The 12,774-nt window shown below is 43.6% G+C and overlaps 1 protein-coding gene across 8 annotated transcripts in view; it reads right to left on the bottom strand.

Annotated features, from left to right (window-relative positions):
* The window catches only part of szt2 (SZT2 subunit of KICSTOR complex), a 74,772-nt gene that overhangs the window by 26,119 nt on the left and 35,879 nt on the right, over positions 1-12,774 (bottom strand). For 6 of the 8 annotated variants that reach the window (XM_028999924.1, XM_028999926.1, XM_028999931.1 and 3 more), the window contains 8 exons: positions 12,074-12,265; positions 10,227-10,432; positions 9,841-10,007; positions 3,066-3,163; positions 2,729-2,861; positions 2,182-2,321; positions 1,451-1,498; positions 508-629 (listed from right to left, as the gene is read on the bottom strand). In XM_028999924.1, coding sequence (XP_028855757.1) covers positions 508-629; positions 1,451-1,498; positions 2,182-2,321; positions 2,729-2,861; positions 3,066-3,163; positions 9,841-10,007; positions 10,227-10,432; positions 12,074-12,265 — 1,106 coding nt within the window. The remainder of the gene's footprint in view (positions 1-507; positions 630-1,450; positions 1,499-2,181; positions 2,322-2,728; positions 2,862-3,065; positions 3,164-9,840; positions 10,008-10,226; positions 10,433-12,073; positions 12,266-12,774) is intronic. The other 2 variants (XM_028999925.1, XM_028999929.1) reach the window with 2 other exon arrangements.

Here is a 12,774-nt window from a genome sequence, read left to right as displayed (position 1 = left end):
GTGTGTGTGTAGAAAATGATACTATTTCTGTTGTCTTTGGCTAAAAAACAAAAAAGGAAGGATAAAGGAAGGATCCATTGCTTTTAGAACCCGCATACACATCAACATTGTCCCTTTTCCACTGCTCTGTGTCCCGTGCTGGCTCCCAATTTTGGAATAAGTGCTGCACTTTCAAACAGAAAAAAAAAAAAACTGTGAGAACCAGTGACGTCACAAGCGGTGGGAGGGCAGAGTGATCGGTAGCTTTAGAAGAGAAAAGTTTAATAACGTGGAGTGCTGAAGCTATATGGAAGTCCACAGAAACTCAACAAAAATGAAAAATGTTTGTTTCTGTTAAGGGCCTGTGAACTGTGACGTATTATCATGCGGCTCCCGCTGAGCTCCTGTCTAGTGTAAATGTGGACCGGTTCTCAGGTGGTTCCCAGTTCAGCATCGGCTGAGCACCAATGACCACAAAATGACCACAAAACGACCACAACTGCAGCTTAACCGGAGCTGTGCCTTTACCTTCTTATCAACAATCTGAATGAGCAGGAACCTCTGTCGCGGGGCTAGTCCTCTCCAGCCTGGCACGGGACTGTACCACTCACACTGTTCCAGAGACTCGAAGCGCTGCAGCCCCTTCATAGCTGCGGGGGGAGAGAGACAGCACTCAGAGAGCTACAATTCCACTATACAAAGCCTGTGACAGATGAAGCTTTAATGCAGCTGAGCCCTGGAACACAAAGTCTGCCTTGTACTTTGTTTCGCCTGCACAAGATGCTTTGATAAGAAATTTACTGCAAAGTGTGCAATTGCGGCACACGGGCCTGATGTTGGAAAGAAAAGCAGCTCTATTAACATTAAAATCGCTGACGAAACCCATTACGAAAACACAAAGTGGTGGTACAGCAAGGTTTTCCTGATCCTTGAGACTTAAGTGTGCTTCCCCTGATGGATGCACGGAAGAGTGGGGAGGACAACCTCTCCTCACTTATGTGCATCTTTCTTCCTCAACCAAAAGGAAAATAACTGAACATGCCTGCCTATACACAGCCATCATCCTGTTATCCACAGAGGGGAAGATCTAGCAGAGAGGGAAAAATGTAAATACCCCTGCATCCTGCTCAGCAAACGTGGCCAAATCACCTCAACTTATTCTGGCCTGTCTGTCTGTCTGCCTGCAGTAAAGCAACTATATAAACAAGCATAATCATTCATAATGTGTATGATTACAAACATTTACAGCGAGTTAATCTACTGGTGAAAACTGTGCAATATTAAGAAAACCATATATATATATATATATATATATATATATTTTTTTTTTTTTTTTTTTTTTAGAGAGGCGGACAGAGAGAAGCAAAAATTGTAGATTTGAATTTTGAACAATCTTATGTAATTATCTTGATAAATATGAAGAATTGATTTCGCTTAAATGGGAATAAAACAGAAAGGGGCGCAGACTTACGTGTAAACCTATTTAGCACAGGGGAGCTTTCCTCATCTGAACTGTCTTCTGTGGGCAAGCAGAGATGAGCACACGGCATGGCAAGTACTGACAGTGAGATCCACTCATTCACTCACAGGCACACAAACCCAGACACTCGGCTAATGCTACACATACAGAGAGAAGGACAGACGCTAGGCAGAAGATAAGCACGCCTGTTAGAAAAGCAAACTGAACAGATGATGAGAGGAGGAAAAGAAGAAGCACAAGCACACATACGCGCAGAAGGAAATCTTCACATTCGCTCCTGAGTTAATAAAAGAGGTGCAGGAGACCAAAAAAAAAAAAAAACTGCAGCAGGTTAAGAGTGCAGGTTCAGACCAAGAGTTAAACTTTATTTTGTCAAAACTAAGTTAGTTTTTGCGTATTTTTTTAAAGCATATGGCTACATTATTTTGACATTATGTTGTGTTAGTAAATGCACAGCAAAATGCTGACCACAGAATTCAGTGTAAGGACCAAATGACCTTATAAGGATCAAAGCTGTTGTACTTGTACTGCGACCAAAGAAGATTAATAACTAATTGAAATGACCATGAAATATAGTTTTTGTAGAGTATTTAAATTTGGTCACAATTAAATGTAGAACTAAGAGAACTAATAAAACAACTAAGAAAAAAAAAATGAAACTCCTCAAACAACAGAAACTGATATGATAGTCACGTGTGGAAAGGGGTAAAAATGACACAAACCATGGTAGGAATTTTGCTCTGCACTGCAGCGCCACTGTTGAGAATTCCGACCAATGAGAACAAAGCTTCTGGTGGAGTCAGGAAGCTGACTGGTGTGCTGAAAGTGCGGTGAAGGAACAAAGGTGTCTCCCTGAAGACAACTAGGGCATACAGAACAAAAAAAAAAGGTATAAAGGATAATAAAACCAACAAAAATGCATACATGTTTGCACTCTGGTGCTTCTGTTTTTGAACTGGACTGTAAGGTCAGATGGCCTCATAAAAAAGATAAACATAAAAAGACTTTTTAATTATTTCTGTTTATAGACAAGGTATATTATTGACACCTCTCACGCACGCCACGTTTATCTATGTAAATCCTGTGGACGTCTTTGGACTTCACACTAGTGAGGAAGTGTACTGCTTAGCACGCATCCAGTTCGAAAACAATGCCATGTAAGTGATCCTAAACTGTCAGGCAAAATCCATGTGTTACATTATTCACTCATGGTCATATTCCAGAGAGACGAGGAGGTGTATGGCTGGTCAGAGATCATTTTTGCCATACCTTGTTTTCTCAAACACCTTCATAGTGGTGTCACTTGCCAGGGAGGCCACCAAATTGACAATCTCCATGAGGATGGAGGGAAGTAGGAAGTGAGAGGCGATTTCGGCAGTGCACTGCTGGATGGATGGGCACCCTGGAGGACAATAAGGCAGCGAGATGCAGACAGAAATAAAGTGGGAGAGTCCTAACACGATGGAGCAACATTCACTTTACTCGCAATGCAGTCTGCTAACACTAAAGTGCCGTCATCTAAAGCCCGCCAGGAGGAGCGTCAGAGAACCCTGATCTAACAGAACTGCGAGCTACGATCTACATTTCCGCCAGAGACACAGCTTACCAAGCTTGGCCATAAACATGATCCACGGCTGGCAGGTGGTCTGGTACACTGGATGCAGGATTCCTGTGTCGCCCTCTTCCAGCTGGGTTACATGACGTCTGTGAGAAGGAGAAAATCATATACAATCATTTATATTAATATTGGTGAAGGGAAAACTCTGCATCTACTAGAGCATTAACAACTTCAGAATTATTCAGATCAATAATAAAGTCGAAGTCGACCTGACATCATCTGCGCATGCGCAATCCCAGCCTACAACTTATAAATAAATAAATAATACACACACACACACACACACACACACACACACACACACACGGTAGGTAAGGAAAGTATTCAGACCCACTTAATGATGAAAGAAAAATTAAATGATTTTAGAAAATGGCTGCAATATAACAAAGAGTGAAAAATCGAAGGAGGTCTTAATACTTTCCATACCCACTGTGTATTTAATAAACACACACACACATACTACTCACAATAAGTTAGGGATATTATGAAAGACTGGTATTGTCATTAAGTCATTCTAAGTTCATCATTCAAACAGCCGTCACTTAACGGACGAGCAGTGTCACCTGGCCATGGCTTGCCTTCGGGTTGGTGGCAGGCAGTCAGATAAACTTGGTCATGAACTTGGTGTGTCTCAAAGTGTCATCAGAAGACTTGTATCAAGACACAAAACTACTGGCAGAGTTCATGACAGACCCAGGAGTGGAGCCCCACAAATGACAGACGCAATGATGACCAGAACCTAAGGACCTATGTACTCAGACACTGTTATGCAACTGCCACACAGCTGCAGGCCCATTTACGAGATACTAGTGTTTCCAGACAAACCATTTGCAACCAACTCCACCATTTTGGCTTGAATGCCAGACGACCGTTGTAGGTGACTCCACTAACACCAAGACACCGCCGTGAACATTTTAAATTGAAAGTGAAGTGATTGTCATTGTGAAATGTGTCCTTTGTTCAGTGGCACTTTCCGATTATGGGCTTTTCCTTACCCGCTAGGCCACCAGTGCCCCAATATACAGGAGTGGCTGTATATGAGGAACTTTCACCGTTGGGTTGCTTCTGTTAGGATGTCAGCTGTAACCAAACTGAAGAGTCCTAACCTGACTATGAGCGATAGGTGAGGCAGTCAGATGTATAAAATATAGGTGAATGTTGTAACAAAGGAACACCATTTACTTCCAGGCCTCAGCATAAACAGGAACCTGGGCCTAAAACCTGGGTCCGGAGCTTCCCCTGTCCACCTTAACTCCAACAGTTCGTATAGGGCAAACCCCCAAAGTGAAAAAGAAAACAAAAAAGGAAAATGGTGCATCCAAACTAAATAAACCCACTCAGACAAAAGGTATATCCACCTTCAGGTAATTCTGACCCTAAGTCCACAACATCTGGTCTCGTCCAAACAGCTTTCAAAAAGTCTAGAATGATCCTCATTCTTAAGAAATCCAACGCCAATCCCTCTGATATTTCCAATTATAGACCAGTGTATCTTACCTTTTTTTTTTCAAAAATCCTACAACGTAGCATGAATAATAACCTTACCCAGAACAACCTTCAGAACCCAATCAGTCTGGTTTCAAAACTGCCCCCTCCACAGAGACTGCTCTTCTGGCTGTTACAGAGAAACTACATGCTGCTAGATCAGCAAAATTCTCATCAGTGCTAATGTTTCTGGACCTTTCGAAAGCATTTGACAAAAGTCAACCACAAGACCCTCCGGACAATCCTTAGGAGACTTAGCGGCTCAGCATGGCTGTAGATAGCTTCCTATCAGGAATATAGATCTTACCAGGTGACATGGAAGGGGACCACACCAGCTCTCAACTGGTGTCCCTTGGGGCTCAGTACTTGGCCATTTCCTGTTCTCCCTCTACACCAAATAACTTGGAGAGGTCATATCTTCACATATCTATGCAGATGACACTCACAAGTCAAGTTTTTATTCATCAACAATATTGCAAGATATATTTAATTATTGTAATAGTTACGTGATCAGCATTTACGTCTCGTCTTCATCATATTATAAGACCCCAGGTATTACTGTGGACAACCACATAATCAGTGTACACTACGTTAGTAATTGACTAATTATTAGTCAATTAGTCAAACTCTTATTTGAACCGGGACAATTTGCTTTTCCTTAAGGTACTGAGGTGTCCTTTTTGCTTAATTTCTGTGGAAGATAGCAGTCGCCACCTCGCTACCCACTGAATACAACCTAATGCGTCTTTCTCAGAAAGAATGCGAAAGGACAGACTAAGATGCTAAAGTGTTGTGGTGAGTGTGCCTGACCATTTCGAGATATCACTAAGTTCATAATGGCCAACCTCTCTCCAGCCGAGCCCCCACGGGGGCAAAGGACATCACGTCCCACCATTGCCCCACGGTATGTGGGTTAATCTCAGGTAAGGACTCCCACCCCATGTGTATTACGTGCATTGGGCTGAAGCATGCTCAGGCGTCGCTTGCTTACCTGGATGGCTGCATTCACTGTGTTACGTCCCTGGGTGCTTTGCGCCAGGAAATAGTAACGGGGGGATCTCTGCTTGTGTGTGTGTTTTTCCTTTACTTTTTTGGTGTGTGTCTGATTGCTGGCTCAGTCCACAGTCTGGTGGCTAATCGGCCACTGCCAGCATAAGTAGTGCTCATGGAGGAGTTTAGTGTGGAGAAAGATGGAGGAGTGGAGGAGTATGGAGTGCTTGTTCTTGTATCTAGTGTTGGATCTCCCTTTTTTGTGCACCCTCGTCTGCCCATGTGTTTGTATGTGCGTTGATTCCCCCTCTGTTAGTGTGTATATAGTTGTATGTGTTTGGTTGAGGGGTTTATGGTGGTGTACACATAGCACTACTTGGTTTTGTTGTATATATACCGTCCCACACTGTAATGTTGTGCATTTTGGTTTGGCCCGTGTTTTCCTCCTTGTCCCCATCCACCACGTTCACATTGTCCACGTTCCTTCCCCCCTAGACGAGAACGTGACAAGTGGGGGCCCGTCCGGGATTTGTCCCTTTTGGGGCAGTCTGGGTTTTGTCTGTTGTGGTTTGTGGTGTTGCCGTGTAACTGGAGCTCTGGTGAAATTTTGTGGAATTTGCACGCGAGAAGGAGAACGCTTTCGGTAGCTGGTGTTTGACCGATGGAGTCGACTCAAAAGAGCAATTGTGGGAATTAGTTGGAAGAATTTGGGTGAAGCATGCTCAGGCGTTGCTTGCTTACCCGGACAGCTGCGTTCACTGTGTTACGTCCCTGTGTGCTTTGAGCCAGGGAGTAGTAACGAGGGGAATCTCTGCTTGTGGGTGTATTTTGCCTTTCTTTTTGTGGTGTAAGTCTAATTGCTGACTCCGGCCACAGTCTGGTGGCTAAAAGACCATGCCGGTCAGAATACTGGAGAGGACAACCCATGTCTATTACCTGCCAAGCCCATGGCTGAGGGAGATTTATCCAGAACTTATCCAGTCTCAGTGACCAGGAGAAGGTGGATTTTCTCAATGCCCCGATGGATTGTAAGAACCTGTTTGGCACAGCAGTGGAGGCAATGCAACAGAGGTGCGACCTCCAAAAGAAAGGAGAAGCCTTGAATTTCTGTTTGCCTCAAAAGCAGGCACCGCAACCCCCTTTCCCCCAAGCCCGCCCTGGACACCAGTCTCAAAACCAGCCCGCAGGAGGGAGGGTAGCGGCGAGGGTAGTAGTAGCCTAGTGGGTAACACACTCGCCTATGAACCAGAAGACCCAGGTTCAAATCCCACTTACTACCATTGTGTCCCTGAGCAAGACACTTAACCCTAAGTTGCTCCAGGGGGCGACTGTCCCTGTAACTACTGATTGTAAGTCGTTCTGGATAAGGGCGTCTGATAAACGCTGTTAATATAAAATGTAAACCTAGAGACCAGAGCTCCACACCAGGCCACCAGCTTTAAACATGGGACAAAGCCACCCTTTCCCTTGCCACAGGGCATCTATGGTCTCTCCACTCCTTTGACTGAAAAAGTTTTAAAAGGGTCATATCTCTTTGCCTCCACAAGAAAGTGCTCATGCACTGCTTGTGGGGCTAACGAACACTCTGGAGAGCTGCGCAGTTCACCCGTGGGTTTTGGCCACAATAGGGAAAGGCTACAGGCTACAGTTTGCATCAAGACCACCAACGTTCAATGGGCTGGTTCCCTCAATTGCAGCCGGGGACTCAGTTCATGTTATGGAGGCAGAAATAACCTCCCTTTCAGCAACAGAGTGATAAGGATCATCCTGGTGGAGGAAATACAGTGGTGTTTTTATTCTCGCTATTTCCTAGTCCCAAAATGGGACTGAGGGTTCCATTTTATTCTGGACCCACAAGTTCTCAACACCTAACACAGTCGAGATTCAAAATGCTCACTCACAAGGGCCTTTTTCGCTCAATCTGCCCCAGCGATTGGTTCATCATGGTGGACCTGCAAGATGCATATTTTCATTTAGAAATTTACATTGCCCACAGTAAATCTCCATGGTGTGGCTTACAAATTTCTCACGTCTCATTCAGGCTGATCCTCACGTGGGGTACATGTAGACGTATAGAAGCCATTCTGACCATGCTCAGACACTCTGGTGTAAGGATTCTGGTTTATTTGGACAATTACCTGCTTTGCGCCCAAACGTGAGAGCAGACAGAGCACAATACGAAGATGCAGGTGACCCACCTCACAAACATGGGTTTCAGCATAAATTCAGCATAAAGAGCTCTCTGGTTCTCTCTCAGACCGCAGAATACCTGGGCCTCCAGATAAATTCTGCGTCTTTTTGCACTTCACTGTCCAAGAGTGAGGTCATTAAAAATGTCTATTCAGGACCTCTCTGCGCCTTCAGAGGCTCATGATTCCACTGGCCCTGTCAAATATAAGGGATTTTTAGTGCTGGGCCTCAGTGCTGCAACTCTGCCCCCGCTGCCTTTTGTGTGTTCGGTTACTAATGTGCTTCCTACAGGACATGTTGGACAAGGGCAGGACCTTTTTCACTCTTGAAGTGTATTTGCTCCCACCACCCATACTCACCACCTTCTATAGAGGGAATATAGAGAGAATTTTAACCAGCTGCATCACTGTCTGGTTTGGGAACTGCACCTTATCAGACCGCGAGACCCTAGAGCGGAATCTCTCTTCCCTCCATAACACGCAGCATCTGAAACACCCCTCACATGCGCTATTCACCCTCCTGGCTTCTGGAAAAAGGTACCGAAGCATTTGGGCCCTGACTGCCAGACTGTGCAATAGCTTCTTTCCACAGGGCATCAGACATCTGAACACGTGTCGCACACATGCGCTTTATGTCAGTATGTACAATTGTTCATTATGTTACATTTCATTTTACTATGTACTGTCTAACAAGTATGAAGCTGAAATGACAATCAAGTCAACTTCAACTTCATTTGGCTGCTATATCAGCATGTCACGTGGGGTTTGACAGCACGTCTGTTGGTTAGCACCGTCTCGTTTGTCACTCTACGAAAGGTTCTTTGCCGGCCAGCTTTTAGTGAGTGGGATTCATGCATTTTCTGTTCACCTTTCCTACATGACCTTTGGAGATGCTAGGGTCATGCTGTTACCTAACCCTGCATTTGTTCGTAAGTTTGTTAACTCTGCTTATAATTGCAGCGCTATAGAGCTGAGCGCTTTCCACACGGACGGAACAAGAGCTTTCAAGAGGAGTGACCAGATGTCCTGCAGAGGCTTAGGCCTCATTCCTCTAGGGCTATGGCTACCTCTTGGGCATTATTCAGGGGTGTTTCTGTACATGATATTTGTGCTGCTGCTAGCTGGGCCACACAGCACACATTTATTAGTTTGTATCAACTTGATGTCACAGTGCCGCCGCTCCCGCAAGATGTACTTAGTGTCGGTGCTGATGGTTAGAATTTCGGACAGAGATGCTTTGGAAAGCATGCATACAGGAGTTTGCCATGTCTTTCCCATAGTGAGATACCGAGCGAACTTTTGAAAGAGAACGTTAGGTTACGTACAAAATGTATAAATACAAATATGTATAAATACATTATAATTTTTCTTCGTCTAGCACCTAACAATCTCTGAGCATGCTCTTCACTGACAAGTTTGAGCCTTATCAGGGCTCTTAGTTTGTAAACTCAATATTCTATAGAAATCGAACGAGAATTGCTGGTGTCTTCCTCTTGTAAGTCGCTTTGGATAAAAGCGTCTGCTAAATAAAGTAAAGTAAAGTAAAGTTACGTAACCCCGGTACTCTGACAACATGAGTGAGGAATCTCACCACTTCCCGCTCCTTGCATTTTTGCACAGGGAAGAGTATGCTGGAGAAGGCCGTTCCAGTGGGCTGCTGTGACTGATATAGGGAAGGCGGGGCTCCCGGTGTGCAGCTGCCATTGGTCCGTCTGCAAAAGACGTGTTGTCACTGGTGCTTCCGTAATCGCTCACACCGAGTGCGTTCCCATTGGAAGATACCTCACTCATGTTATCAGAGAACTGGGGTTACGTTAGTAACCTAACTTTGCTCTCCACCCCTAGACAAGGACATGACAAGGCCCCTTAACCAGAATAAATTCAACGTAATTCCAAAACCCCAGAGGCTGACTGCTATCTGGCCTGGGCAGTCTCCAGTCTATTCTCACATTATGTTGACAGATGCATAGCAGCTTTGGATGGTAAATTCTGTAGTGGCAGAATTTACATAAAGCACTGAAATCAAAATAATTATGCTTTGGATAAAATGGCATTAGACAGGATGGGTGGAGAAGGGTGTGTGAGGTTCTGCATCACACCTCTGGGCCTGCTCAAGCTCCACCGCAACGGCCCTCTCCTGGCTCCACTGCTGCTTCACACTCTCAGTCTTGTGCCTCCTGCGGGAGGCTCGGATGTCCTCACCACGCTCCTGCACAATGTCGTCTGTTGTCTTGGGGCTGCCCAGTTCGGATGAGTCGGTCTTACTCTGGAGGCAAAAGGAGTCCGGAAGTAGTTGAACATTAATTAAGATTTGTCAGAGGAGCAGAGAGGCAGGGCATGGCCTCTAAATCATTACATTTTTTTAGCTCCTTCAATAAAGTGATTTAAAATAAGAACCAGAGATGACAGACTTAATTAATGAGAACAATTTGTTCCTAACAAGGGTTTTTCCCATGCATGGCAAATAAACACGGTGGCGACGCACCAGGATCTCCCAGAAGCTACGACGGGTTGTTCTCCCAGTAGGGGTGGTTGATTCCGGGGTGTTGGCAGTGGTGCTGGGGGTGGTGCTGGAGGAGGACTGGATTATGGTGATGGGGAAGGGGCTGCTCCTCAGGCTCTGGGACATGCTGGCCTGACGAGGACTCTCCTTCACCTCCTTGCTCACAGCCGGAGGCAGGTTCTGCAAGCCTGGGACAGGCAAGAGGAATGTAGGATGAACTCAGCATTTCTTACAGAGCCCAGTACAAACAGTGCGTCTCTCAAAAGATTTAACTCCTGCAGGCAAAATCCACTATCAAATTGATCAATCAGTATCATTTAACCAAGAGGGTGACACTGATTAGTTGATTCTCAAATATATATCTAAAAAAATTCAAGTATTAAAAATAATTGATATCTGAATGAAACCATGAGAAGCATTCTAAGCATTGTAATTACACCGGACACTCCATAATAATAATAAAGTTCAAATGAACAGTTTCATTATTGAGTAATACACTAGAGTGAGTACTGTACCACCAAATGAAACACATATTAAAGGGTAGAACAGTTTTATATTGTTTTATAGACTCTATAAGTATAATAATATTGTATAATAACAGCATTATTACTGTGATAAAGCTTATTCTTTGCAGTTAATTGTAGAGAATATAGGGGGAAAAACTTGATAAAAACTTAATAAAATTAAACTAGATGTCCTTTACTTTCAATTTCAATAAAGAAATTAAACATTTTATGGAATAACAATAACAGTAATATTAAAAGTAGGTCTTTAGTAGGTCGACTAGGTCTATAGTTGGTGCTTAAAAACTGATCTCTCAAAATCAGTGACTCTAAAACATTGGATCCCCCTGTTGTAAAGGTTGTGAGCAACTGCTCTGCACTGTGAGCAGGGTACCCCCAGGATTTATTTTTATTATTTAAGACCAACGTCACACCTTTCCTGTCATAAGAAGGAAATATATAATTTGTGTGTGAATAAAAAAAATGTTTTATATATTATATGTTTTATAAGATATATTTATATATTTGTGCAGTAAAACATTCTCAGATTTCACAGACATATTCTGGTCATACCAATGTAAAAATACATGTAATATATGTAAAAATAAAGCACCATGAAGTGTTTGCAGAAAGCTTTTAGTTTTCCATATCGTGCTCGGGCACAGTTCATCAAAATCATGTGAAAATTGTGCAGGATGTTGTCAAGATGTTCCATTTGAAGCACTGACAAGGACTTTATCATACGTTGAACAGTGACTTAATGCCAACATTTCAAGGAGGGTTAGGCCTGCAGAGGACTTGGATGGGAGTCCTCTTGCGAATACCAGGTGCTGTAAGCTTTAACTATTGATTAATCTTTTTAGTTGAACTCTTTTACATCTCTTTTGTTAGTTTATTACTAAAGTAACAGGTTCCGGTGCAACTACTTAAAATGCACAATGCAAGTGATTTTTTCTTCCTGTGCACCAAACCCAGTTCACATGCGTGTTTGTCTTAAGACAAACATGTTAATAATGGGTTAATAAGAATTTTTTTTTATTTGTGTTTCTCACATCTTAAACTTTTATGCCCACAACATCCCATAAACACTTAAATTGCTCTGCATCAAGACAGCAGTCCACTTGTCAAAAATCTTATTTATATTTTGGAAGGTATGGCTGTGAAGATTCTTTAAATTGACCCTTTATTTTCACCCCTGAAGGGGGGCGGCAGAGTTTGGTGACTGTTTACTTCCTGGTTTTTACGCGTCCGAAACTGCACATGGTTTTATCCTCTATTCCCCCGCAATCAATTCCTGAGATTCATGCTCAGAATGCCACTCCTCACCGTTGGCAGGGTCACTTGGGGAAGCAGCGGGCAGACAGTACGTCTCCAGACAAAGAGGGTTGGGCAGCACCTGCAGCTCCATGATGACGTCACACAGGGCGTGGCGCAGGGCGCCCCGCAGCTTGTCCGTCAGCTGGAGGGGGCTGATGTTACCTTGTTCCCAGATGTCGAAGCGAACGTGGATGTGGGGGTCTGTAGAAGAGAGACAGAGCAAGAATGAGATAAAAGATGCACCGCACAGCCAAGTCATCCCCCTCAGCCAGGAGCAGCCTGTGAGACTGCGGCTTCTCAGCTCAGGTAGGGTAGTGGTTCCAGTATGGGGCTGGTAATGAGCCTACCAGAGAATAAGAGCTATTTTAGGGGAAATTCCACAACGCTGTAAAAAGAAACAATAAGCTAATTAGCATTATTTTACATTTTAAGATCTCAAGAGTAATTCCTGCAGATGAACGTGACACATTGCCATAAAAAGACTAATAAACTTTTAATGGCATTTTAATAGAGCAAAAATGCACTTTTTATACCCAAATATATCATTAGACACAACAGCTTTGGGTACAAATCGCTGACATTACCATTTCTTAATTCAGAGTAAATGAAGGTGTTCGCACTGAGAGTTTTGTTTATTCTTTAAAACTATCCAGAGACACACACACACATCAATGAATATAAAGTAGTCTGCATACACACTCAAGCACGTG

Source organism: Denticeps clupeoides, chromosome 13 (assembly GCF_900700375.1).
Source record: "Denticeps clupeoides chromosome 13, fDenClu1.1, whole genome shotgun sequence".
In the NCBI taxonomy this organism is placed as follows: Eukaryota; Metazoa; Chordata; class Actinopteri; order Clupeiformes; family Denticipitidae; genus Denticeps; species Denticeps clupeoides.
The sequence above is the reverse complement of the archived record's forward strand: the minus strand, read 5'-3'. Positions and strand labels throughout refer to the sequence as shown.